General features: G+C 44.8%; 2 protein-coding genes across 8 annotated transcripts; one reads left to right on the top strand and one right to left on the bottom strand.

Moving 5' to 3' along the window:
* On the top strand, positions 1–10,783 carry LOC309537503 (uncharacterized protein). Of its 4 annotated transcripts, none has more exons than XM_082232403.1 (5): positions 1–59; positions 687–865; positions 1,263–1,408; positions 1,808–1,901; positions 10,371–10,783. In XM_082232403.1, exons 1-5 carry the CDS (start codon positions 52–54, stop codon positions 10,409–10,411), a joined length of 468 nt encoding a protein of 155 aa, XP_082088529.1. In that variant the 5' UTR covers positions 1–51; the 3' UTR covers positions 10,412–10,783. The 4 variants fall into 4 exon arrangements, with proteins under 4 accessions (XP_082088529.1, XP_082088530.1, XP_082088532.1 ...); XM_082232404.1 differs by lacking the exon at positions 10,371–10,783 and adding an exon at positions 3,314–4,201; XM_082232405.1 differs by having other exon boundaries at positions 37–59; positions 1,828–1,901.
* On the bottom strand, positions 2,380–25,631 carry LOC309537471 (fatty acyl-CoA hydrolase precursor, medium chain-like). Of its 4 annotated transcripts, none has more exons than XM_082232340.1 (15): positions 25,459–25,631; positions 18,606–18,700; positions 16,013–16,217; positions 14,749–14,893; positions 14,050–14,183; positions 12,508–12,661; positions 10,892–10,996; positions 10,404–10,508; positions 9,814–9,849; positions 8,468–8,608; positions 8,297–8,377; positions 7,855–8,002; positions 6,179–6,310; positions 4,214–4,286; positions 2,380–2,722 (listed from the first exon to the last, which is right to left on the bottom strand). In XM_082232340.1, exons 2-15 carry the CDS (start codon positions 18,673–18,675, stop codon positions 2,548–2,550), a joined length of 1,704 nt encoding a protein of 567 aa, XP_082088466.1. In that variant the 5' UTR covers positions 18,676–18,700; positions 25,459–25,631; the 3' UTR covers positions 2,380–2,547. The 4 variants fall into 4 exon arrangements, with proteins under 4 accessions (XP_082088466.1, XP_082088468.1, XP_082088467.1 ...); XM_082232342.1 differs by lacking the exon at positions 25,459–25,631 and adding an exon at positions 25,396–25,443; XM_082232341.1 differs by lacking the exon at positions 25,459–25,631 and adding an exon at positions 24,948–25,126 and having other exon boundaries at positions 9,817–9,849.
* Between the last annotated feature and the right edge of the window lie 1,117 nt (positions 25,632–26,748).

The following is a 26,748-nucleotide window of genomic DNA, read 5'->3' as shown; positions in this document are numbered from 1 at the left end:
CAGTGTGGTATTGGTTGCACAGAAGGTAAAGTCACGGGCTAGAGCGGAGGCATGCCCAGGTTTTAAAGATGCTCCTGGATTATTTGAGCTTTCTAAATCCCATGCTGGGTGTTACATAAGCCAGCAATTTTCCCAGGGAGTTTTCCCAAGAATTTCCTGTGTTTCCTTTTTTGTCACCATCCAAATTGCAGCAGAATTACCATCTCCCCCATCCCAAATATTCAAGAGAATGCTCCCCACCTCCATTTTCACCAACCACAAATAGGATGGGGAATTCTGGGAGATCCTTTTTCACTCAGCCCTAAAATACACACCTTCCTTCAGTGGCACTCACACCAGCACCCTTGGGTGCTCCCTTCCTTGGGTGCATTTCCAGCATCTTGAATTTGTTCCCCATCTCCCATCAACCCCAGACAGCAGAGACTTTTAGCACAGACCTGACTTTTCACCAGTCTTTTAGGCATTGTGTGCCATTAACTATTGGGATTGTTTGGAATAAAAATAGCATTTTTGGGAGAAAAATGGGCTGCTGCTGCTCATCTGCCTTTCAGACTTGTTTGCTTTGTTCCTAGTTGTTCTGTGATCACCTTGTGAGTCTCAAACTAATAAAACAAAGCCAACTTTGCCAGCAGCCTGTCAGTCCCGCTGTCTCTCTCACCCTCTCTCTCTGTGCCTCCTTCACTCAGGGTTGACCTGGGAGCACCAGCGCCTTTGCCTGGCGCGCAACCAGTGCGAGGAAATCCTCCAGAGCATGAAGAGCGGGCTGAGGCAGGCGGAGAACCAACATCAACTAGGCACCTACCAGAATTGGCTGGATGCCAGGTCTCTGCAGAACAGCAGCCACCCGCTGGCCGTGGAATTCCAGGTAAGGCCTCCCCTCCGCCTTTTGCCCTTCTTTCAAGTGACCTCTCATTGTGGGCTGTGGGTCTCTTGAGTCTAAAAGCGCTGGAGAGCCACTGCTGCCGACCAGAGGAGACAAGGCTGAACTAGACAGACCAAGCAAAGGGACCTCAGGCATCTTTCAAAAAAATTAAAAGAACCAAGCAGTTTTAGAACATGATCCCTAAAATAGGTAGAGCCTTAGCAGTTGAAACGCACATGGGCTACATGGGTGCAAGGGCCTGATTTGGTCCGTCATACTTTGTCCCTCTGACCTGTGGGACCTTTGGTCTGATTCTGCAGCCTGACACCCTGATATTTTCCTCGGGGTAAGTGGAGCAGGTGAGCAACAACCCCCCTCTCTCTCAGTGTGTGTCTCTTAGGCCTTCACGTCCTGCTTCTCAAAGACCTGGTCGTGTTCCTGAAGCTAAAGGGGCAGTGGCTGCGGCTTAAATTGCTTGGGAAGGAGAGCTCCCCCTTAAGCCCCGTTGTTCCTCTCAAGACTCTCCTTGTCCACCCCGTGGCCAAAGTAAGAAGGGGGGCCATAACACCACAGTTCCTTGCTGCCCCCTTGCCTGGGAAAGGGTGCCTGGTTGATGGGAGGGGTGGTTGGGTGGTGATTGACCTCCCTGAGGTTCCCTTCCTGCGGTAGAGTTTAAGCAGCTCTGCAATGGGTATTTAGACTCGGAAAACAGGGCCAAGGTGGGCATCAGCGCCTCACTCATTGGGGTTGTTTCGCTCACGGCGAAGAGAGTTGGCTTGGGCCATCTCTCTTTTTTTTAAATGATATTTATTAGGCTTGGTCCATCTCTACCACCCATGGAGCTCATGGGCACCGAAAGAGGCAAGACTAGGAAACGCCCTGGGCAGCAGCTCCCTGTCTGCAAAAAGCCTGGTGGCACCTCAAAGGCCGACTCTTTTTATACAGAGGCTTCCCTGTCTCAACAGAGGTGGCGTGGCCAAGCACGCAGACCATCATGGACCTCATGGGGCAGATCTCAAGGAATCTCAAGAGGCTGAAGGTGAGGAGTCTTTTGGGGGGAGGGAGTGAGAGGGTGTCCTGGCAGGCCAAATAAATAAGGGTGGGTATTCCAGTCCCAGTTCCTCCTCTGAAAGCTCTCAGCCCCAAGAAGTTTCCCATGTGGGCATGTGGCCCTTGGGGTGGAATAGAACCCCTTGCGACTCAAAAGTGTCTCAGCTGGATGAAGGGGACGGCACAGTTCTTGCAAGAGCCCTTCTTCGCAAGCCCCTTGCCACACACTGACTCTGTGGAATGCTTTGCAAGAGGCTCAACAAAACCCAAACACCAGCTGATTGTGGGTGCCACCAATCAGCTGTGCTGGGGAACCTCCTCCCCTCCCAGGCTTTTACCTGCCCTGCACCTGACATATCATGCTTAATGGAGCTGTAGGGAAGGAAGGAAGGTCTTGTGGGCAGAATGAGGACGCTTCATCAGGCCTGTGGGCCTAAAATAAGCCATTCAGTTATGAAGCTTGCAAATGTAATCAGAACCCCATCTATATATTTTGTTAGTGGTCAACAAATTGGTGAACAATGGACAATAACTGACCAAACGTCAAACTGTGGATAACAATTCTCTGTGAAATCATTTCCAGTGAAACAAAAAAGTATCTCCTGTGTTGGAGCAACCTGAGCCTGGTTAAGGGTTTATAATTCAGTTCGCCTTTGGCTTTCAGCTATTTTTTCAGGTAAAATCTTGGTCCAAAAGTTAACTGCTTGCTCCTTCAGCTTCTTTGCCGGCTTCTGCTTTAAGCCTATTTCCAAGTATTGTTCAGCCGCATCGTACCGGGGCCAGTTCACCAGGCCAGCACCGTTCGGGTTCCTAGAAAACATAAAAAGAGGCCATCAGCTTCATACAGGACCTGTTTTCCCAAATATGCTCACTCTTGTGGGTGATGGTGGGACAATTTGGGGTCATTTCACTGGAAGTAGGACTCTGACCTCCTGACAAGGCACACAAGCCAACTGAACAGGCTCCTGCTCTTCCCACTGCACCCTCCTGCCTATATTGCTGTGCAAACCTATGTTTTATGGCGCTGATTGTGGGTCAGGGGTTTTGCTTCATGGACAAATCCTTAAGCCTATAGAACATATATCTCACCACCCTGGTCACTCACCCCCAAAACCTCCAGCCGGCCAATGTCCTTAAAATGTAGCGCCCAGTGCTGGACACTAGACTACAGGTGCTGCCTAGCTAATGCAGGATAGACTAACTCTATATGGTTTTCAACAATCTGGACATGATTCTGTCAATGAAGCCTAAGATTGCATTAGCTTTCAAAGCAATTGCATCTCACTATTGGCTTATGTTCATCCTGTGATCTTCTAAGACAGGGGCCACCAGCCCTCATGTGCAAACACTCTTGTTGGAGTCCCTGGACTCCAAACTTCCAATCTTTTTTTTTTTTTTTAGGTAGCCTCTGACCTTCCTACAAAAAAAGTTATCAACCAAAATGTGCAGCCATCCTTTTAAGTAATTTGTCTGAAATGAGCCAGCATGGCATCTTCCATCTGCCAAGTGAAGTCAGACCTATGATTGATAAATGAGATGTCTGACCTCCATGCAGTAAGGATCCCCAGGGTCCTAAACAGCTGCTAATGTCCACTTGCCTTTAGTGTGCTTTCTTCACTTATGTATTTCTAGTGGTCCTTGAAATCTCCGTAGTTTGTATTTCCATTTCCTCCAGCAACAGGGATGCGTTTTTTTCTGTGGCCGGCCCTCCCTAGAAGTTATTTTACTGCAAATACTACAGAGTAAGTGTGTGTGAATGCTAAATAATTCCTCACCCAGAATGGCAAATTCAAATGGTGAAATTTTTTCAAAGAGGCAGAGATATGTCTCCTGTTCTGCAGGAGCTGGAGGCCAGGCCCTCATTAAGAATTTGCTGTATTTTCACTTACAGTACAAGGGTTTATATGTCTCCTTCAAAGTAAATGTTTAATGGAGCTTACTCCCAGGTAAATGGGTATCTGATGGCAGCCTAGACTTTAGTGTAGGATTGACACTGGAGGAAAAAAACAGGGTTATTCTGCCTTTACCAGCTGTATCTCCACAATGAGGGCTAGCAGGAAATAGCTGGCTTCACATGCTAAGCAATAGGTTGTCCTGGAGGAGTGTATGTGTGAGAGAGAGTAAAGGAGCCATGACTGTGGTCTAATTTTGTGTTATGCCATTTATGTTATGCCACACCTTCATGGCAGCCATTTTGTGACTTGTGCCCATAACATTCTCTCAAAATTCAAAATGCACCCACTGGTTCAAAAAGGCCTATACTACAGTAACACAACATCAGCATTCTATTCTATTACTCACCCACTGCGAGCAAAATTAGCCCAATATTTCATAACCGTTTTGCTCAGTCTTTTCTCTTCCTCTGTTGCATCACCTGCAGACAAGAGACAAAAATACAGATGTAAGCCATTTTTAAAGATTATGGGATAGTTTTCAACTTTTACTCAGAGTAAATTAATAATTGCAGTGTATCTACTCTTAGTAAAGCTTCGCTGAATTTCACCCATTGGATACAACTATGGTGTTCCACTGCCCCAGAAGCAGTATAGTCATGCTGGCCACATGACCCGGAAAGCTGTGGACCAATGCCGGCTCCCTTGGCCTGAAAGTGAGATGAGCGCCACACCCCATAATCGCCTTTGACTGGACTTAACCATCCAAGGGTCCTTTACCTTTTTTACCTTTTCTATGTATACCAAATACAAAAATGCAATACAATAATAATATCACAATAATAAAAATCACAACAAAGGAGCGATATCAAATATTGTTATTGGACTGGGTGGCTGGTGGTCTGGAGGATTACTTGCTCTCTGTGAAACCAAAGACGAGGCTTTGGAGATCTTCTTGGAAACCTAATGGGGAAGCAGAGTGTTAATGCTATGAACCCTTCCTCCTTATGCTCTGCCTGCATACAGAAATAATTCAGTTTCTCTTGCGTAACAATAATAGCTTCATAACACACAGAGTGGCTCTTTATGGGGACAACAGAAAAAATGAGTTATATAAAATTCCTATACATTGCTACAGGTCACCTAGCCCTTAATACACTAGTGGCCAAAATTGTGGAAACCTTTTGGGAAAAGTGCATTTCCAAAGTTTGATGGCTCATAACACCTGATTGGCTCGCTAAACACTCATGCTCTGTCAGCAATGAGTTGTGAGTGCTAGCGAAGATAAGAGTCCGGGAATCCAGGCATATTTACAGGGTTTATTGCCTCTTTGAAGCTATTTACAGAGCAGTTCAAAAGTTCGACTCAATCATGGCGGGTCAGTTGTCCCGACTGGATCTGCTTTCGGTTTTGACCAGCATAACCACCTCCGAAGCCCGGCCCCCCTCCTTCCTCTCTAACGAGAGTGACGTGGCCCCAGAAGTGCCTCCCCCCTCTCAGATTCATTACCTCCTGACAGCCCTTCGTCACCCTCCTCTTCCGAAGAAGAGCAGCTGCTTATTTAAAGGAGCTTTCTCCCGGTACGTTCCCATTCTCTCCCCCTTCTCTGGCACCAGTTCCCTAACATGCTCATTGGCTACATTCAAAGGAAGGAAAGTTACTGCATATCAACCTAAGCAAGTTGTGCTTCCTTTTTCTGGTTATTTGGCTATAACTTTTGATAGAGTACAGATAACTGAACAAACTTTGCTGCATTCTTCATTAAATTATCTTTCCAATGATATATAATTTTATGGTATTACTCAACAAAAGTGGTGTTATGAGCCATCAAACCTCAGAAATACACTTTTCCCAAAAAGTTTCCATAATTCTGGCCAATAGTGTAGGTCACTTTTGTTCTGCTTGATTGCAGCTGGAGTCACAAGATACTCACTAAGGAGTCCTATAGATTAGGGAGACATGCTTCGAAAGAGCTTCACTGCCTGGTGAAAATGGAGCTCCTGCAGCTTTCGTCCATAACTTCACTCCTCTTGCCATTTAGGCTCAGTGAGAGTCACTCATGCAATCAATCCTGGGCTGCCAGGACCAGAAGTGAGAGGGGTGGGAAGTGTTGGATTGGCGACAGTGGCTCATACCTTCACAACCTTAAAATCTGACTGCTGCTAACAAATTGCATGTGGATCTGCCTTTGACAACAATTTAAGAGTCTTCAAAATGCAGCCACCCACAGCCCCTCTGTGACCACCAGCAATCCGGAGGTTTGAACATCCTGTTTAGATGTGATTACATGGCCATCATGTGCAGACGAAACCAAAATATCATTAATTGCTAAAAATATAAATGTAAAAAGTTTTAGAGAGCAGAAGCACCTCACCTGCTAAGAAAGGCTTCCCCAAGACAAAGCAAATTTCATCACCATGGTCCGCTTTAACATAGTCCGGTTTAAAGCCCAAGGATGAACTTGGACGGTGCTGAAATTCATACACATAGGATGGGTAGCCAGCATCTGGAAAAAACCAAAGATGTTGTTAGAAGGGGGCATTCTCTGGCACATTACCCAAAATAAACATAAAGCAACATGTTGAGTGAGTAGCTGGTGGAAGAAGACAGGAGGAAACCTTAAATTTATTTATTTACAGAAACCTTTTCATTTAGGTCCAGAATGATATGCTGTGGGGGAAAGGTTCTGGATTCAGTCTGTGAGCCAGTTCTAATTGCCCACTCTTGATTTTGGAACTGGAACCGGAAGTCATTTTTCAGAGAGTTGATGACAGTTTGAAGGGGGATCACAGCTTGTGGGGCAGGTGTTCACTTCACTTTATCTCTCGGGAGAAAGAGGCTTTGAAGAGTTTTTAATTGTTTCCAAAACCAGAGGTGACAGTGGGACTGTTAAGTTGTGGGCGAACATATCAGACCACATAGCGATTCTTCCAAAGCAGCTCTTTATTTGTAAGCTGGACAGAACTGAACTGAAGAGCTCAGTCAGCCTGCATATATAGAGCTCCAGAACAATGTAACTGTTGCAACTTTCTGAAACTATCCAATCACTGAACGTCACTTTCAATCCTTCATTTGCATACAAACTATCCAATCAGTGAACGTCACTTTTGATCCTTCATTTGCATAACTATCTACAGTATCCCCCTGCTGGCCCAGGGTGAGAACTTCAGTACATAACAGGGACCAAAAAAATAGTATGTGTGCATCCAAGGAAAGTGAAGCCTCTGTCAAAATGCTTTCATCTCCACTTAAAAACTCTTCATAGGATTCAGACCTTGAGTTTGGAGCACATACCGGTAAGTTATATACAAAACCAGAAAGAAAAACCTTTCCTTGGGCTCAGTAACTCTTGGGACTCACCCATACTCTTGACTTCTTTCCATGTGGAGGTTCCAGGGGATATTCTCTCAACTAGCATACCCACTATTTCCCAGACTTCAAACTGAAAACCAGAGTTCCTGGTAGAAAGTAATCTCCATCCCCCTACCCCAACCAAATGCTTGCATGGCCATTCTGAGAGAGTTAATGCTGAAGGCCAGCATCTCAGCGGTGGAAGCAAATAAATGCTTCACACACCAACAAACCTGGGCTCAGCATCTGCAGCTGTCATGAGTGGAGACATCTTGGGTGGAGGGGGGAATCAATTCAGGAGGAAGGTGCTCCACATTTTTGCAATTTTTGTGTGAAGTCCTCATGAAAACCCACAAGCATTTTAGTGCAAGTTTCTCCTAATAACAAATTTTTGCAAGCAATTTTCCCTAATACAATGCATTTTTATGTGTATTCACTAATATACAGATTTTTTTTCTTCAAACTTTCCCCAGATGCACACACTATTTGGTGGGGAAATTGCATCACAAAATTGGGAGAAATGCTAATTTTGAAGGCTAGCTATGTTTCACTTTTGTTTCAGAAAGTGTGAATTGGTGAGGTTCATGTTAAAATCCCAATGAAACCCAATTTATGCCCCATTCCTAGTGAGCAGCTAGCTCACTTCTACTGGCCCAGTCAAGGCCACCTGTGATGCAGCAACTCTGACAGCAAACTGACCTCTGTGGAGTTTCGCTGTTAGGATGGCTGGAGCAACAAATACCACATCTCCTAGCAGCTCGAGGAGTTTGTCCCTGAGCTGTACAGGGTCGCTAACATCCTTCAGATATTCATTGGCAACTATAGGAACGTGCTCCGGAGCAACACCCTGCAATGGGCAGATAAAGGCAGGAAGAGTTACTGAAAACGTAGCTTCCCCCATGATCAAGGACAAGAGCAACATTGAACCACATTATTCCCTTCTGCTGGGAACCCTGTAATTTCCCTTCCCTGCCATCCCCTTGATGAAGATGCTGAAAAGAGTTCTTTAGACGGCCAGAAAGCTGCCAGTGGATATCAAGCACCTCCAAAAAGCCCCTCCTTGCCACCCCAAGCAACAATTCACTTGGGGAAGTACAGCTAATGACATTAGAAAGTCAATCAGTCTGAGAAAGCCCCTTACCAAGATTTGCTCTGAGCTGCGCAGCACAAGAGTGACCGTCTCTCTGTCAAGCCCCTTGGTGGCATCCGGCAACTGCAGCATCTAGAGGAGAAGAAGCAGAGCTCCTAGTTCTAGATGTGAGCACTAGGGGGCTCCAGAAAGGTGCATGAAAATACAGACACAATGTCTTACACTAGGAATAATCCATCCTGCTTCATGGTTATTGACGCCAATGATGAATGGAACATTATTAATCCTTTTCTCTTCAAGGAGGTCCTTGGGGTGTTTTGGAAGAAATACACCATCAACACTTGCAATGTAGAACACAGTGTGCTGGAGGGAGGGGAGAATAAATAAAAAAATCAGTTATTTGCTTTTGCTTCGGTCTTCAGGGCTGGAACTTTCATTTATGCCTAACATAAATATGTCCGATGTTCTGCTCTTCCTCTTGCTCTGAAAGGCAGGAGGCATTCTTGTGGTGAAGCCTGTTTGTGGCCCACACCCTTGCTGGTCAAAGGGTCAATGCCATGAAGAGTACATGAGAAAAGGGCCAGCCCTGGTTGACCAGGCTGGCTCTGTTTAGCCAGGTGGGTGGGGCTCCATGGGCTGTTCTGTGAGACTGGAGCTGGACTAGGAGCTACTGTCCTAGGCTTTGTCTTCCGCAGAAGACTACCTCTCCATCAGTGGCAAGAAGTGAAGGTTTTGCAGCATCAAATGGCACAAGATGACTATCTCAGGCTGCATACATACACCCGTATCTTAGAAGCACATTTCCCCGTTCCCAAAGATCCCTGGGAACTGTAGCTTATCTATCCCAGAGTCGCAATTCCCAGTGGTGCCCTTTGGCATCAATGACACAGGGAGAGGTAGCCATGTGTGGGAGCAAAGTTTAGCTTGCTAAGTAGGAAGTTCAAACCCAAGGCTGCTTCCTCAGAAACGCTCCCTGTTCTATGCACAGGGCCAGCTAGGCAGGTGGAGCCGAGGTATCATTAATGCACAGAGGAGAGCCAGATATGTCAGGAGGGGTGGTTTCCATTTTGGGGGCACCAGCGAACATTTTAAGTTAGGCCACGCCTGTAAAGTGGCTGGGGAAACTCAGCCAGATGGACGGCGTATAAATAATAAATTATTATTAAATTATAATTATTATTACAAAAAGGTCTGGTTCCATTAAAAAGAAAAAAGAACTAGGATGCTGGTACTTAACATCAACAAGATTACAGGACATCTTATAAAATGGGGCTGGGAAGTCTTTTTCAGCTTGAGAGCCAATGCCAATAGTAGGTGGGGGCAGATGCAGAAGGGACATGACTCTTATCTTTACACAGATGGGGGTGGGTGGCATCCAGCCACATAAAAGTGTGCATCCAGATTTCATTTATGGATCCTGAGGTGCAGAGAACTCTTGCCTGCAGTTTGGAAAAGAAGCAGGCTTAGAGCTGCCCCCAGTTGGCTTCTGTTGGTGCCTGTTCTCATGGTAAGTGTTCTTCACTCGCTTCCCTCCCCTCAGGCCATCCTCATCCCATTGATTTACTCACTTCTTCTTCTGAGCCAAGATGCATTGTGGTGAAATCCTGCAATTACAGGAAGGGGAGAAGACAGGTGTCACGTGGTCTTTTTCCTATTTAAAGGTCTGCAGACATAAATCACTGAGAAATTGTCCTACACACAGGAAAGCTGTGCACAGGGCAGAAGAGGGCAAAGCCCCAGAAGAACACTGCCTTGGAAGGAAGCAGATTAAACAACCAGTGGGACATTTGCAGGAGCAGCTTCTCTTCTGGGCTTGTGCTGCCAGACTGCTGGACAGGCTCCAAGGTGTGAGGAGCTCCACTCACGCAGAGCATTCTACTCTCTCCCTGCTCCCTTACCTGTAGTGCTTCCCACCTCCCAACTGGTAACATTTCATGGCCACTAAGCATAGTCAGTTCTCATGCAGTGATGGAACAGGGATAGGAGGAGTAAAAATGATTGTGCCATTATTATTATTATTATTATTATTATTATTATTATTATTATTATTATTAACAACATCTCTACATTTAGTTCCACTCTGAGATTCCTTAACCTCTATCAATACTTTTATCTCCCTATCTAGGCAGAGGGCAGCATCAGATTGCAGCACATTTACCATCTTGAGAGTCGTCTGTAGGATCTCGTTCTCCGTCTTTCCCTTGAGGCAACGAATCATCTCAACTGAGCTGGATGTCGGACAATCAGCAGTCGCAGCAATTTTCTGCAACCATGAGAAAGAAACCAGTCCTGGCTGAGCGTCAGAAAGAACAGGCTGTTCTGCTCCATCAGGAGAAGCACAAATATTTTTAATACTTGTGTGGACACAGCGAGGTGTAAACAAAAGGAGCAGAAGAGGGCAGAGGAGAATGCTTCAACGCCATGGAACTAAGTATGCAACACATGGGGGGGGGCCCAACATCCTGAGACAGGTGTAAGAACCCTGAGACAGTTGCATGTCACTCTAAGAAACAGGCCACTTCATGTTTTGGTTTTTTTGTTTTAAAAAGTGCAACACAGCTCCTTGGACCAGCACACATGCTCAGCTCTAGCTGCCCTCCCTTGCCAATTCCGTCCATGTTACCAGGGCTATTTTCACACACTGACCTTTGCAAACTTTTGTGGATTAACCTTTGTGAGAGCCTCCATGACAGAAACGCCACTTTCAGAGATGGCTTTGTGGAACAAACCCTTTGACAGAGGAGATACGACCTGAGAAGGGAAGCAGGAAAACAGACATCCCAGTCAGGGCCTTGCCATATCACTCCTATTTCCAAAAGGGTGTCAATGTCCAAGCATTCCTCTTGAGGGCTGCTGGACTTCCTCAGGGTCTCCTCAGCGAGAAGATCTGTAATGCCGCCTTCACCCTAGGCCACATCCCTCCAAAGTGCAGGCACAGGTGAGAGTGGCAGAACTATGGCACACCCTCAGTTAAGGGGAGCAACAGTGGGCCCCAACACACTGGGCCAGAGCCCTGCATTAACTATGTGAGTGGTCTGCAATCCACTCCGATATTCTGAAGGTCTGCCGAAAGGAAGTTTGAAAATCAGCGCATTAGCTACTTTGACCCTTAATGTGGATGATTAGCAATTCTGACACACTTCAAACCTGCCTAGGTTCAATTGTTCCCCACCAAAGCAGGGAGGGATGGTCTCCCCCAGAGAGACAGCCTCCTTGGCATGTGACACCATTTGTTGCCCTTTGAATGTTACCCCAAACAGCAGACCCTCCAAGTGTCCCTATTTTCCAGGGACGTCCCTGATTTAGAGAAGCCGTCCCGGTTTCTGATTTGACCCGAGAATGTCCCTCTTTTCCTTAGGCTGTCCCTATTTTCATTGGAGAAATGTTGGAGGGTATGGAGTTATTTGACTCCTGAGCCATCTGAAGGCAATCCTGTAAAGGGAAGGGGGTTTTTATGGTTAATGTTTTATTGTGTTTTTATACATGTTGGAAGCTACCCAGAGTGGTTGGGGCAACCCAGGAAGATGTGTGAGGTTTACATAGTAAGATTATCTTTATGGAATGGGGCATCCCTATTTTCACTGGAGAAATATTGGAGGGTATGAAACAGCTGTCACCAGCTTGCCTCATAAGAAGGGCCAGGCCTTGAACCCCATCTCACATTTCACTACTACTAGTAGTAGTAGTAGTAGTAGTAGTTGTTGTTGTTTATACTCTGCCCATCTGGCTGGGTTTCCCCAGCCACTCTGGGCGGCTTCCAACAGAATATTAAAATACAATAGTCTATTAAACATTAAAAGCCTCCCTAAAGAGGGCTGCCTGTTCAGAGCCTGGGGGCGGGGCTGGTTAGAGAACCACTGACTGTTAGAAGGTTAAATATGCTTTTTTCCAATTTCTATCTGAGTAATAGAAATCAACTATAAGTTTATTCTCAAATTAAACTGCTTCAGAGTCACATGAATTTGCAAAAAAATAATTGCCTTCAATATCAGTTGCCCATTTTGTTTTATAAGCTTTCCTATTCCAGTTTTTTTTTAATGCAACGTTTCAATTAAGACACTCTCTTGAGTTGTTTTCAGGATAGTTTCTTCACATTATTAATCTTAGGTTTATGGAGCAATGTAACAAATGTAATATTTGCTAAGTTTTATAGCTAATCACTTGCAATAGAAGGCCTGGAAATTCTATGAACAAAAAATAAACAAATGAATCATAAATAATTATAAATTAAATAGGACATGTTATGATCCCCATGAACCTACATGGGCAGAAACACTGAATCCACCTGCAGACTCTCCAAATATAGTAACTGATCCAGGATCTCCTCCAAAGGCTGCAATGTTCTCTTGGACCCACTGGAGAGCTGCCACTTGATCCAGGAGGCCCCAGTTTCCACGTGCAAACTCATCACCAGTACTGGAATGAAAAAGAAGCACAGAAATGATAGGCTCAGGTGGTATTTGGGGATTCAGAAAAAAAGACATCTACAAAAGGAAATAGTCAACATTCCTTCTTTTCACTTTGTTGAAAAGCAAATCAAAAGGAGAGATTCTCCTAGCTGAACTACAAACTTTCCTTCCTTCAAATGTCCTAAGGCTGTCCTAATATCTGTTGCCAATACTAAACCAGTTCAGGTAATGTTCCACCCCACACAGCATGCCTGTCATCCTGGACATGTGTAGACAGCTGTAACATTTGCATACAACGACAGTATTGTGTTGCATGTCAAATGCAACACACGTGGGCCAGAGCAACACAACCCACACCCCATATATCATCCAGAAATTCATAGTGCAACTTGTGTTTATATGCATTGAATCTTTACTTGCAGAGACCCTGTTTCAAATGTTATGCCCGCATGCAGGTGTTAAGAGGTCTTGACAAGGAACAATGCAATCCAATCTTAGCCTGAGAGGGGTGGGTGGGTGTAGATGCAGCACAGCATCCTCCCCCATGGTGCACAGACAGAAGATCTGCCAAACCTGATTAACTTTTTGAAAAGCAGCCACAATACAAAACCTACCCATGGGCATGCAACGAGAAAATGCCCTGCAATAATTCCTTTTAATCTGGTTACCCTGAAATGAAGCAGCCTCTCCAGAAGCAATGATATCTCACTGGACGTGTCTAGATTTGACCACATGCACATTGGAGGGGAGGAAGGGGTGCTGCGGAAGATGTGAGTATCTGAATAGAAGTTCCACTTGCCCAGTCACTGACAGCCAGTCTGAGAGACCTGGGCTTGAAATCCAGGTTCAAATCCCCACTTAGCCTCAGGCCAGAGGTCTATTGCCTCTTCTACTTCACAGCTTGTTGTGACAGCAGAACAGGGACACGAAAGCTGTAATCCTAAAAAAGCACAGTCCAAGCTCCTTTGTGCCCCTCCATCCAGCCCTGGAAGCCTCCAGCAGCCTCCTACTGGCCACCACCTGCAAAGGGCCACCACCCGTGGTCACTTGATGGTATGATGCACAATGTGGTCTCAATAGTGTGGCACTTTGCCTGCTCGCCCTACCTCCTGCCCTGTCCCCACGGAGAGGGATCCCAGTTTGAGGCTCCAGTGTGTTGTCAGCAGTGGGAAAGGCAGGCTCCGTTTTCCCCGTGGCACTCCAGCACTGACTGTGGAAAGCTTTTGGTTGCCACTAAGCAGTCCATTCTGTCCCCCATGAGGGAGGAAAGCAGCAAGGGTGGCCTGTGGGACTGTCCATCCAATCCCTGAGAGGAACATCCGGGTGGGGACCTTTCCTTCTGCTCCACTCACGTTTCAGGCACAGTCTTGAAGGAGCTTGGGACAAACATCTTACCTATAGAAACCAAGAATGCCCAGCCGGTATTGAATCGCCACCACCACCACGTTTTCAAAAGCCGCTAACGCAGACCCATCGTATGTGGATGCAGCACCCACCAGTAATCCTCCTCCATGGATCCAGACCATCACCTGAAAGCAAAAGATAGAATTTGGGGCTCCTGCTGGGTTACCGGCCCCACCAGAGGCAGATAAAATGTTCAGAGTGGGTTTGATGTCATGCTTCACCTGTATGTTTAGCCTGGAAAAGAGGAGACTGAGATATGATAGCCATCTTCAAATATCTGAAGGGCTGCCACATGGAGGAGGGAGCAAGCTTCCTTTCTCGTACTCCGGACGGTAGGACTCAAACCAATATTGCAGGAAAGGAAAGTTTATGGTAAAGCTTTCTGACCGTAAGAGCTGTTCAACAGTGGAACAGTCTCCCTCAGGAGGTTTTCGACTCTCCTTCCTTGGAGGTTCTTAAGCAGAGGTTGGATGGCTATCTGTCATGGATGAGATTTTTTGCCTTGCAGAGGGTTGGACTAGATGACCCTTGGGCCCCTTCCAACTCTAAGATTCTCTGATTCCTTCAGTAGTTGGATCCTGAGCTGTTTAAGGCTTTGTATGTTTATATAGCTGTGGACTACATTTGGCAGGCTGCTTGACCAAGACACATAATAGGGTGTGAAAATCCCTGAAGAAGAACATGGCTTACTGGTAACTTGCTGTTCTTGTCAGAACGAGCCGGGGTGAAGATGTTTAAGTACAGACAATCCTCAGAAATACTCAAAGAGACCCTTTCCTTTTTGTTAGTAAACATATCTGACAGCATTTGTCCCACTTCCGGATCCTGCAGACACCTTGACAAAGCAAATAAAAGAAATAAACTAATTCAGTACACACAGTGCGAAAAAAGCTTCTCATGTTTGACTGTCAGCAAACACCAACTGAGCAGAGAGGAAGCAAAGTGTTGCATGACTTAATGCATGGAGGGAAGCAATTCTGGTGAACTGCTTTGTTGGAGAATGCCAACAAAGGACTAAAACCCAGGGCGGCAGCCTGTCCCCGCCTGATCTGATATAGTCTTTTCCTTAAGTGGTGCTGCTGAACAAAGGCCACCAAGCCTCTAAGACAAGCCTTCTGACTAGCTGACTGTTGCCCTCCCTTTGCTGGGGCACAAGTTTCAGCTTTCAGGTCAGTTTAAAACCATTTAAAAGCTAGTTTGTTTTAAAAGCTAGTTTGTTTCATGGAGGATGGGGGGGGCGCGTCCTGGGGAAGCAAAGCATCACTTGGGGGGGGGGGGAGAGGGAAATACTGTCTTAAAAGGGAACAATTTCTTGGGGGGAAAGCCAGGGGGGATCCTTGTAGGGGGTGATTCAATCATTAGAGACATAAATACTTAGATTTCTCATTGGCATGCAGAGTGCATGGTAACCTGCCCGCTTGGTGTAAAGTTTGCAGATGCCACACACTGTCTAGAATACTATAGATCAGGGTAGTCAACCTGGTCCCTACCGCCCTCTAGTGGGCATTTCAGGATTCCAGGTGGGCGGTAGGGGGTTCTACGCCACATGTTACTGCAGCACTAGTGGGCAGTAAAGAAATTTTACTATCAAGAAAAGATGCATTAGTGGGCGTTAGATATAGAAAGGTTGACTACCCCTGGTCTAGATAGACCTAATAAAAAAAAATAAAAGATAAGAAATTGTGGGGTCTGGATGTCATCCACCCAAGAGACCTCAAATGCTGATCTTCTAACAAAAATATGTAATTTATCCCTCAGATGAACCTCCATTATCTGAGGACTGGAAAGTGGCGAAAGTAACACTAATTTTGATCAAGGGGATTTTCATATCCAGAGGGCATTCAGAAAATTACAGCCTGGTTAGCAAGTTCTGTTAGGTCAACTTTTCTAACAATCCCATGACAGCAGGTAATACTTTTTTGGGGTGACCCAACTTCCCCTGCACTTGACTTACATTGGTGGGTAGGAAGTTGCATCTCTCAGATTGCTCCAAGGTTCTGCCGGCTGCGGTTGAGAAAACCGTAATGACCCAAGAGGTGGCTTTGCATAGGGGATTCCAAGGAAAACATCCACCTTTCTCTCAGCACCACTGACTTGGACCTGCTGGCCCTGGAGCTTCCCATTCTTGGTAAGCACTTGTGGAGGAGAAGGATTTTGGCCTGTGTGTGCATCGAACAGAAATGTCTGAGTCAGAGAACCATTGCTATTCCTGCACAGAAGCTGCAGAATTCCAAGCTTCCAAATGCTAACTATTCAGCTCTCCGGTGTCAGAAGCAGGGTTAGATTTCACATCTGGAAAAGCCTGGGAGTCCTGAAGCAATGCTGCTCTGGCCATATGCGGGCAAAGGCAGCACAAGCTCCGCTTTCCGCAAGCCGGGCAGAACTTCTCCTTTGGGGATATCCTTGACTGACTTAATGTACCTTTTTACTACTTAATCAAATCATAAATTAGAGGAAGACTCAATGGCCACCTAGCTTGTGTACACACCAGACATTTACACCGCCCCCCAAAAAATCCTGGAAACTATATTTTATTAAGTGTACTGAGAGTTGTTGGGAGAGCCCTCACGGAGCTGCAATTCCCAGCAGCAGAACAACTCTTGGGATTCCTTCGGGAGAAATAACATGATTTAAATGTGCTTTAAAAGTATGGCATGTGTGCCACTAGTCCCCACCCCACCCCTGTCCACACTCAACTTGATCCAAGAATCACTGTCTTTGAAATAAATCTTCTCTTACTAATATCTCTGCCTTGGTCAATGGGGACACCACTGTTTGCGTTTCCTCCACCTCATCACACTGTTGGCTGCTGAAAGCTTAGTATGTGTACCCACACAGGACTTCCCAATCTCTCTCTCTCCCTCTCATTCCTCCTGGCTGAGAACTGAGTGCAGATGGTGTAATTATCTGGGATTCCCTCCGGGGAACTATTTCCTCCAATGGAATTTTCCTGCACAACCAGAGCACTGGCTTTGTATTCTCCATGGGTGTTTTCTTAACAACAGTCCCACAGCTCCCCTTCCACCCTCTCAGCAGGAGGATTGTACGCCCCCCCTTCTCTTTTACCTCCCCTTTTATTCTGCACAATTTGCTTAGTAACTTCCCCTCCCTCCCTCTGTGTTCCTTTTGATCATATTTTAATCCTGGGCGTCAACAGCAGCGGGAAGAGACCGTGTGACTTGGCAGCATGAACGTGATTGTAAATGCAACCTATTAGGGCTTCAGCATACAAAACAACAAGAATTGTCTCAGTTTAGCAAGTTTTGTCTTGGTAGCAGAGTTACATCCCAGGTGGAATCTACACACATATAAAAAAACGCCATGAAAATGCTTTAAAAAAAAAAGTTTTGAAAAATACATAGAATTTTGCACAGCTCACTCTCACCATCTAGTGTCACATTTGTATATTTCACTTTACAGCACATTTAAAACGTTGTTTTGCTATTGTTGTTTGCAACTGTGTAGCTGAGTTCCCAGTTTAAGTTCCCCCAAGTGAGCTTGGCCCGCATGAAGCTCCCCTTCTGCACCTCAGTGTCCTCCTCTGCTACCATCTCTAATCCTGGGTTTGGGGGCTTAATGTGCCTCACAGGCCATAACTGGAAGTGGGGCAACCTTGCAGCTGAGGCAGGAACCCAAAATGCCCACTTCCAAAGCTTTCCATGTTGTCAGGTGGAGCCATGATGCCATATTAGACCTGAGGCTCCAGCTGAACGGGAAAGCTGTGGGATCACAGAGACCTGTTGGGTGATGAAATATTGTTTGGCTCAATAAGCCAGAGGTCTAGAAGGATGGATATTAGAGGGAAATAGCTACCAGAGCCATCACTTGCCCCCAAGTCAAGGCCCCAGGGAAGGGCGGAGTTACACACAGCCCAGGGACCTTCAAACCCTTCCCCCACCGCAGCATTTCCACTTCTGAAGAAGGTGCCTGGGATGATGGAGTTAGGAAACTGCCTGACCCTCACCTCCAGCTGCCTTGATGAGCTGCTGGCAGGACTTCTCCACATGTACCTTTCCTCCACTCTTTCTAGGCATGAACCATACCTGCTCTGGAGGGTAGGACTCAAACCAATGGCTTTGAGTTGCAAGAAAGGAGATTCCGAATAAGCATTTGGAAAAGCTTTCTGACAGTAAGAGCCGTTCAGCAGTGGAACAGACTCCCACGAGAGGTGGTGGACTCTCCTTGCTTGGAGGTTTTAAGTGACCTAGATGACCCTTGGGGTCCCTTCCAACTCTAAGATTCTATGATTTAAAGCTTCGTGTACAAGTGCCCTTTCCCCCCATCCTGCCACTTTCTCCACAAAAACCTGCTCTTTAAAGCTGAATTGGAGCAAATATCAATTTGTGGAAACCACGAATTTGCTCCAATTCAGCTGTAAAGAGCGGGTTCCCATGGACAAATCTCGGGGGAAAGAAAACAAACGCTCAGACACAGAGCATTAAAGATCCAGGCAAAAGCTAAGCATGGATAATTGTTTTATTTGTTTGCTTGATGGTTGTTTGCAAATTTGAATAATTTTTTTATATATAAAAAATCTAAAATCCTACCTTCAGCTGTCAAAACGGTGGCCCAGGAGGCCAGGATCAGAGGGAGCAACCAAGCCATTGGGCCAGCCATCGAAATCTTCAGCCCACTCAGATGCCTGAAACACAAGTAGCTCCTTTCAGTGCAAAGGTTGGCATTGGCAAAGATAAGCAGTAAGGATTGTGTAACATCTGATGCCAGGAGAGTTCAGTTGCAGAGGAAAGGCCTGCAATTAACCTTGAACGGGGCTTGGAGATGGTCCAGCAGCAGCAGCAGCTCCATCTCCTTTGGCAATGCCATTAATAATTAAGCAGGGGGTGCACTTGAACCCAAATTGATTCAGAAGGACGAAAAAGGCAGAAATTTAATAATACAAATTAAAATCCAGGGAGAAAAAGTGATACTGGTTGTTATTTATGCACCTAAAAAGCATTTTTTTCAAAAAAAACTATAATCAGAACTTCTTGAATTTGCAGATCAAAAGATTGTTTTAATGGGAGACTTAAATGGACTTCCAACTTTAGACAAAGACAGATCAGCCAGGAAAAAAGAGACCAAAGAAGGTAAACTGCCAAAAACATTTTTTGACATGACTCAAAATCTAAAGCTGATAGATATCTGGAGAATGAGATATATGTTTGATAGAGAGTATACTTTTTACAGCCATGTACATGATAGCAGCTCGAGAATAGATTCTGTATGGCTTTCCAAAGAATTGGAAACAAGAGTCAAAAAATTTGAAATCAGTCCCAGAACCTTTTCAGACCATAATTCCCTGACTATGGAACTACAAAAAGAAAGCCAAATCTCTTTTCGATGGAGATTAAATGATGATTTATTAGATGATCAAAAATTTGTTGAAAAAGCAAAAAAGACCCTGACAGATTATTTTGAAATAAACAGTCAAGGGCAAACAAAGTTACAGACGGTCTGGGATGCAAGCAAGGCTGTAATGAGAGGACTCTTTATACAACAAAACTCATTTAAAAGGAAATTGAGAGAGAAAAAGAAAAAAGAAATATTAGAGGAAAATATGAAAAAGGAGAAACAGCTGCCAAACAAGGCAAATAAAGAGGCAGTAAAATAGGCAATTAAAACATTACAAACCCAATATTCAATGATTATAAACGAGGAAATTAGTTGGAAAATAAAAAGAGTAAAACAAAAATATTTTGAGCAAGCAAATAAACCGGGGAAGTTGTTAGCCTGGCAGTTGAAAAAAAGTGAACAAAGGAACTCCATTAAAAAAATTAACATAAATGGCAGAATCACAGACAAGCTGAAGGAAATAAGAGAAGGATTTGTTAAATATTTTTCTGAGCTGTATAGACAAGGGAAAGAAAAAACATTTAAGATAGAAGAGTACATCAGAAGTAGCAATATGCCATATTTAAAAGAAGAACAAAGGAACATTCTTAACTCCCAGATAACAATTCAAGAATTACTTGAGGCAATAAAAAGCTCTAAAAATGGCAAGTCTCCAGGCCCGGATGGCTTTACGGCAAAATATTACAAGAAATTAAATGAACAATTAGTGAACCCATTGAAAGATGTTGTGAATGAAATATTGAACACAGGCGAAATCCCAGAAACATGGAAACAGGCCTATATAACAGTGATTCCAAAACAAGACACATATTTGCTGCAAATTAAAAACTGTAGGGCTATCTTCTTGTTATATAACAATTACAAATTGTTTGCAAATATTCTAGCTAATAGATTAAAAAAATATTAAATGAATACATCAAGATCAAGCAGGGTTTTTACCAGGAAGACAAATGAAGGAGAATGTAAGGAATATTTTGAATATAATAGAATATTTGGAGGCTAAAAATGAAAAGAAAGCAGCAATGATGTTTATAGATGCTGAAAAAGCTTTTGATAATGTTTCTTGGAAATTCATGATAAAGCTGTTAGAATAAATCAGAAGTGGTTCTAAGTTTTTAAAAGGAATAGGAGCAATCTACCATATTTTTTGCACCATAACACTCACTTTTTTCCTCCTAGAAAGTAAGGGGAAATGTCTGTGAGTGTTATGGAGGGAATGCCTACGGGTGGCATGCCTACGGATTTTCCTCCTCTAAAAACTACGTGCGTGTTATGGTCGGGTGCGTGTTATAGAGCGAAAAATACGGTATTCAGAATAAAAAGTCAAATTAATTATATATCAGGTGATAATGGATGATTGTAAGATCCAAAAAGGAACGAAACAAAGATGCCCATTATCACCATTATTGTTTATCCTGGTCTTGGAAATACTTGCCAAAAACATGAAGATGATATACAGATGGTACACAACACCAGTGCAGTTAGGGAAAATGTACAAAACTAGTTCAAATATATGTTGGAAGTGTAAGGAAAAGGAGGGGACATTTTATCATATGTGGTGGGATTGTAATGTAATTTTGGGAAATGATATACAACGAATAGAAGAAAATGTTCCATTTAACATTTGTTAAAAAACCTGAAGCATTTTTGTTAGGGATTGTAGGGATAGATCTGCCAAAAAAACTGAAAAACATCTTCATATGTGTGACAATGGCCATGAGAGTTCTAATAGAACAAGGATGGAAGACTGAAGAAACCCCAAGTAAAGAATCGTGGCAAGAAAAACTGATGGACTATGCAGAACTGGCAAAACTGACATATAAGCTACGGGACAAGGATAACTGTGACTTTAAAGATGAATGAGAACCCTTTACAAAGTATTTGAAGACGCAACAAAGCGAATTGGACTCCTTGGCTGGCTTTGAATAAACATTCACAAACTTTTTATTGATAATAATCAGCTAAATAGTTTGAGGATCTATACAACTTTGTAACATGCAGAAAACAGCATTCTCAGAGAAATCAAAGACTGGAACTGAGGGAAGCCAGAGGGGGTGAGGGTGGGTGGGTTTTGTGTGGGAGGGTAGGGGGAGGGAGGAAAAATGGGGGGGATAAGGATTATATGTTTCTGGATGATATGTTTTGTTTTAATTTTGAATAAAAAAATTAAGCAGGGGGTGGAGGGAGGCTGTCAAGGGAGGCCGGACTCTGGAACACTGTCTGGTTTTAACCCCTGGAATTGCACGATGCAGGACTGTGCTCATTCACCAGCAGAACTCTTGGAACACAGATTGAGTTGCCCTCAGTTGACTTATGGCTTTTATGCAATGCCACCCCTGAACTAATCTGCAATAGGGGAAAGTATTTACTGACCTTACACAGTTGTTTGTAAGAATTGCAACATGATAATATGCATGCAAAGCATTTCTAAAGTGCTCTGTTGCTAAGGCTCTAAACTTTGTTAGACCACCGAATTTACATCAAGAGTCTGTGCAGAACTCCTCTTTTGGATAGAATGGCAACAGTACACTTAGCTTGGCCAGAGTAATGTGGCTCCTTCACACTGAACTGAATGCAAAGCTGAATTATGGGACAGCAAGGCAACAGTCCTAAACACATTCTGTAGCAATAAGCAGAACTTTGTTCCAAGCACATATATTTAGCATTGATGTATTTTATTGCCAGAGTTGAAACGTTACATGCACCCAATTGTGAAGCTATGAGATATTTCAGGGGTGCCAGCACATTTTTCAGGTTTGTTTTCCTTAGAATAAAGGTCACTAGAGGCAGTGGCGTCTTTTTTTGCGATATATGATTTTATGTAGCCGCACATGCAGCCTGACTATAAGACGGAAGGGCTCACAACACAAATACTACCAAGAGATCTTGCTCCCCTGTGAGGTTCCTAGCTCCCCTCTTCGCTGCCCCAGTCTCTGTGGTTGCTGACAATCTGTTTGTTGAGCATTCATTTTGATTTGCTTGCAGGGAGGCTGTACAATATTGTATCAAGAAAGTGTGCCTTTCCTGGTCCCTCATCACAAATAAGTGTGACGGTTTTTGTTTTTGTTTTGTTTTTGGAGTGGGGAGCAAGTGTATTAAGCAAGAACACCAAATCAACTCTAACCACACAACCTGAACCTGCTGGTATGGGACCGAAGACCACCTCAAAATATCAACAGACTGGAAGTACCCCATGTCTCTTACTAGCCCAGTTCAAGATTTGACTGTCACCTGGGACTATTCGCTGATGCTCACCAATGTGATAACCTCCAGCCAGGTGAGGAGGACATACCTGCCCCCTTTCTGGAAGCATCTCCAGTTAGTAAATTCTGTAGCAACCAGCCCCCTGCAAATAAATACTTAACAGACTTGACCAGAGCCATTAACCTTAATGAAGACACTTAGTTTAGCAGGTCTCTTTTTCTATAGAAAACAGCCTCTAAAACAGAGTGGTTCTGTGTGCGTGCTGCCGTCACTGTCTTGGAGTGTCATGTGCTGGGGCCACACAGCGCAGAAAGCAGCACACAATAAAGATGGCTTTTATCATTGCTGTATCACTTGTTGCCACACACACCTTTGGCTTTAAGTTCAGCACCTGCTGAAGTGGTGTATCTGTCAATCACAGCACGCTGTCTCTCTTTGATTTCTTCTGTGTCTCTCTGCATGTGCGGCTGTTTCACACTCACACATCGTAAGAGTAGTGTGTGTGCGCGCGTGTGCGCGCGCAAGCACTCACTGTTGTAAGCAGCAAAGCAGTGTTTCCTTTATAATTTTATAATGGTAGTAACAGCGATCATTACACAAATACACAGGCTTGCTGTTAACAACCCATGTGGTTTGCATGCGCTGCCATGTGGTGCCCACGAGGGGAGAGGTGCTGTCAGTCACAAGGCCCACACAAGCCCTCTCCACACCAAACAAACACAGTGATATACAAAAGCATCAGATTTGCTCGTCCGCAGGCAGTAGTGGAAGCAAACCCACCCCAGCCGCTCCTCTTGGACTTAGGATGACTCTTAGGGAGCAGGCAGCACTTTGCCACTGGCAGCTCCTCTGAATGAAGCTGTAGGGGAGGGCTAGGGAATAGGATCTGGCTGCCAGGCTGAGCTCCCATCCCAGCCCTTGTGAGCCCCCTTGGCAAGCAGGTGCAGCTGCCGACCTCCCACTCACCTGACCACAATGCTGGCTGACCCAACTTCAAGGGGAAGAAGCAGGAGCAGGAGCTGTAAACACACACCTGACTCTTCCCTTTCTTCCCCTGCAGCTACACTTGAACTCAAAGGAAGAAACCCCGCCCAAGGGGGCTTGCAGGTGCCTTTGGCAAGGATCTGCTGAGTGGAGCTGATCCTGCAGAGATTTTTGCAGGCACCACTGATCAATTGCTGGCACCAGAGAAGCGTACACGGAGCAATGGATCCAAACTACAAGAAAGAAGATTCCACCTAAACATTAGGAAGAACTTCCTGACAGTAAGAGCTGTTCGACAGTGGAATTTGCTGCCAAGGAGTGTGGTGGAGTCTCCTACTTTGGAGGTCTTTAAGCAGAGGCTTGACAACCATATGTCAGGAGTGCTCTGATGGTGTTTCCTGCTTGGCAGGGGGTTGGACTCGATGGCCCTTGTGGTCTCTTCCAACTCTATGATTCTATGATTCTACCTGCTAATCCCACTTTTGGCCATTGACACTGATTGACTCCAATTATTATTATGACTGAAATACAGCTTCCTTATACAGTATACCAGATTTGCCTGGCTCCAAGCCAGGCCAGGATTCGGAGCCTCCCATCATGTAAGGCTGCCAGGGTAAATAAAGCTGAAATCTTAATGCAGTTGCTATGTGCAAGAGCAGTTCTGCACAAAAGAGCTGCTTTAAGAAGAAAAACACAACAAATATGTTTCCATCAACAACCAAGAAATGGGTGGGGGTGGCAGTGATAGATGTCACCAAGCAAAATGTCACCACGCATGTAACAAAAACCCAACAACCCACAGCCAGCCAGCCACACTCTTTAGTGGATCCAATGTTGGGCAATATGTGGATTTATATTGGATTTTCTTCCCTTCTCAGAATATCTGTGAATCGGGAAAATCCATATTTAGTGGGTGTAAAATAAGGGCTGCCACTTGGATGTGAAGAAATGATAATAATAAACTGAGAGATATCTTGGTAGAGCTTGAGACTCTTAATCTCAGGGTTGTGAGTTTGAGCCCCATGTTGGGTGAAAGATTCCTGCATTGCGGGGGCGGGGGGGGTTGCACTTAGATGATCCTTATGGTCTATGTTTCTATATTAATTGGACACGGAAATATTTAAACCTCAAATCCACATCACACTCCAATGTGGATGAGCTCACAGTTCCATGAGAAGGAAGTTTCCAACCCTAGAAGCGCTGACAAAGTTCAGAGCGAAATAGGTAGAGAGAGATAAAATCCCATCACAGCCTCACAGCCTTTTGAGTTTGTAGGGATAAAGCTGCAATCCCTCTATCTATCCTCACAGAAGAAACGCCGCCAGCCCCCCGGACTCGAAAGGACCCACCTGAGCCTTACGGAACTGCCGCTTCTCGTAGGTCAGACCCAATGTCCGTCCTGCATTTCCCCTGGTTAACGTTACCACTGAAACCAGAACATAAAGCCAAAGGTACACAAGCCAGCAATTCCCCGCCTTGGTTGTGTACAAGACGACTCCACCACCGCCCGCATCTTAAGCCCGCCCACAGCCCTGGCAACCTTCCACGCGCCCTGCGCGCCCACTCACGGAGCCCGTTTCCGCTTCAAGGAAGCAGCAGCCTCCTCGCCTACTTTCGGTTCGTGTATTTTTGCACAGGGTTGCTACGTTACAGGTGATTCCGGGTGTTCCAAGGTGTCTATTTCAAAAGCACCAACGCACAGGCATGGCAAGGAGCCATTTCTCACCCTCCAATTGCCCCCTTCTGCCAGAATGCGCAAAAATAAAAGGTATTATTCAGTTAAATCCAGGGACTCACCCCACCCTCCAAGGTGCTCTCTCATCTACTGCAAACACGCAGCTAGCAAACGGACCTACTTACTAGCAGTTCAGGCTCAGAAGAACAGCGGCAGAGTGCATGCTTGTGATTGGCTGGGCGGCGGGTTGCCCTTAGCCTTCCTTTATGAATGGTACTTCACAGGGACTGTTGCCCTCCCTGGATTTCCGTAGTTCTGCAGCCTCATTAGTTGGCTTTTCATTCCACGGTGAAGATTGTTGCTGGTTCCCTTTTCTCAGCTCATTTAGCTTGACGTCATAAATTCATTAAAAAAAAAAAAAAGGAATTGAGGGTGCCCACCTCAAAGTTCGCTTTGGGCAACCGCAAATCATACACCCCTGCTTCCAAAACAGCATCCTCCTCTGCTAGATGCTTTTGGATCCTGCCTCTGCTTCCTTCTTCCACAAGGTACTCTTACTTGCATCAATAGTCAAAAACACTTAGAGTGGAGGGAATAAGTAAATGGAGGGGGGGGGGACCAACCACATGTGGCCCAGAGAGTATCTTCTCCCAGGATGACATGGGCTCCTGCCCCACCCAGTGTGGAAGGAAGCAAGGAAGCACGGGGCAAACACTCAAGAATGTGCTGTGGGACAGCAGAAATCCCCAAAGTCTACCCTAATACTGGGGATATCTATTGCCTGCATCTAATTTACTCTTGTTAAACTTGTCTTCCTGTACTGCATTTCTGCCTCTAAACATTCTTACTGCTTTCGTTCATATGACAGCAGGGTGTTAGAAAAGTCATTCTTCACCTATAATTTCTTATGCACTTTTAAGCAGTCAGTACAAATAATTCTATGCTTCTTCTATTTAGTGATCATAGCAGATCTTATTTTAAGCCTCTGTTAATGTGTGGCTGTTCTAACTAAGCCTGTGTAATTTTAAGATATATTGGAAAATTACTTTTACTGTGATATTTCAGTTTTTCCCCATTTTACTAAAGCTATAAGTGAACCATATGTGCCAGCAAAACAAGTTATTTGGCAAAGCAGTGGCAAAAACCGCTTGAATAAAACTGAACAAGGGATCAAATCTCCACTGCTAAACTTGAAATGCTATTAATTTTTCATTATCATAGTAGTCGCCTTCTGAAATAAAGCCTCTAGAGTCATTTCCAGATGTCCGTTTTGATTTGGTGCAATTTGTATCTTACTCTATTTTATGCTTGAAATGTAACGTTGGGGCAGAAGAATGGAGAGTAGCTTTTTCTGGGTAAACAAAACAGAACTACAAAGGAGTGCATTTGGCAATTGGTGAGGTTATAAACAGGCAATATACATGATAAGAAGGATGGCCAGGAGGACAGTGATCATTATCACCTTCAGGTGAGAC

Source organism: Podarcis vaucheri, assembly GCF_965113315.1.
Source record: "Podarcis vaucheri genome assembly, chromosome: 7".
Classification (NCBI taxonomy): Eukaryota; Metazoa; Chordata; class Lepidosauria; order Squamata; family Lacertidae; genus Podarcis; species Podarcis vaucheri.
The sequence above is the reverse complement of the archived record's forward strand: the minus strand, read 5'-3'. Positions and strand labels throughout refer to the sequence as shown.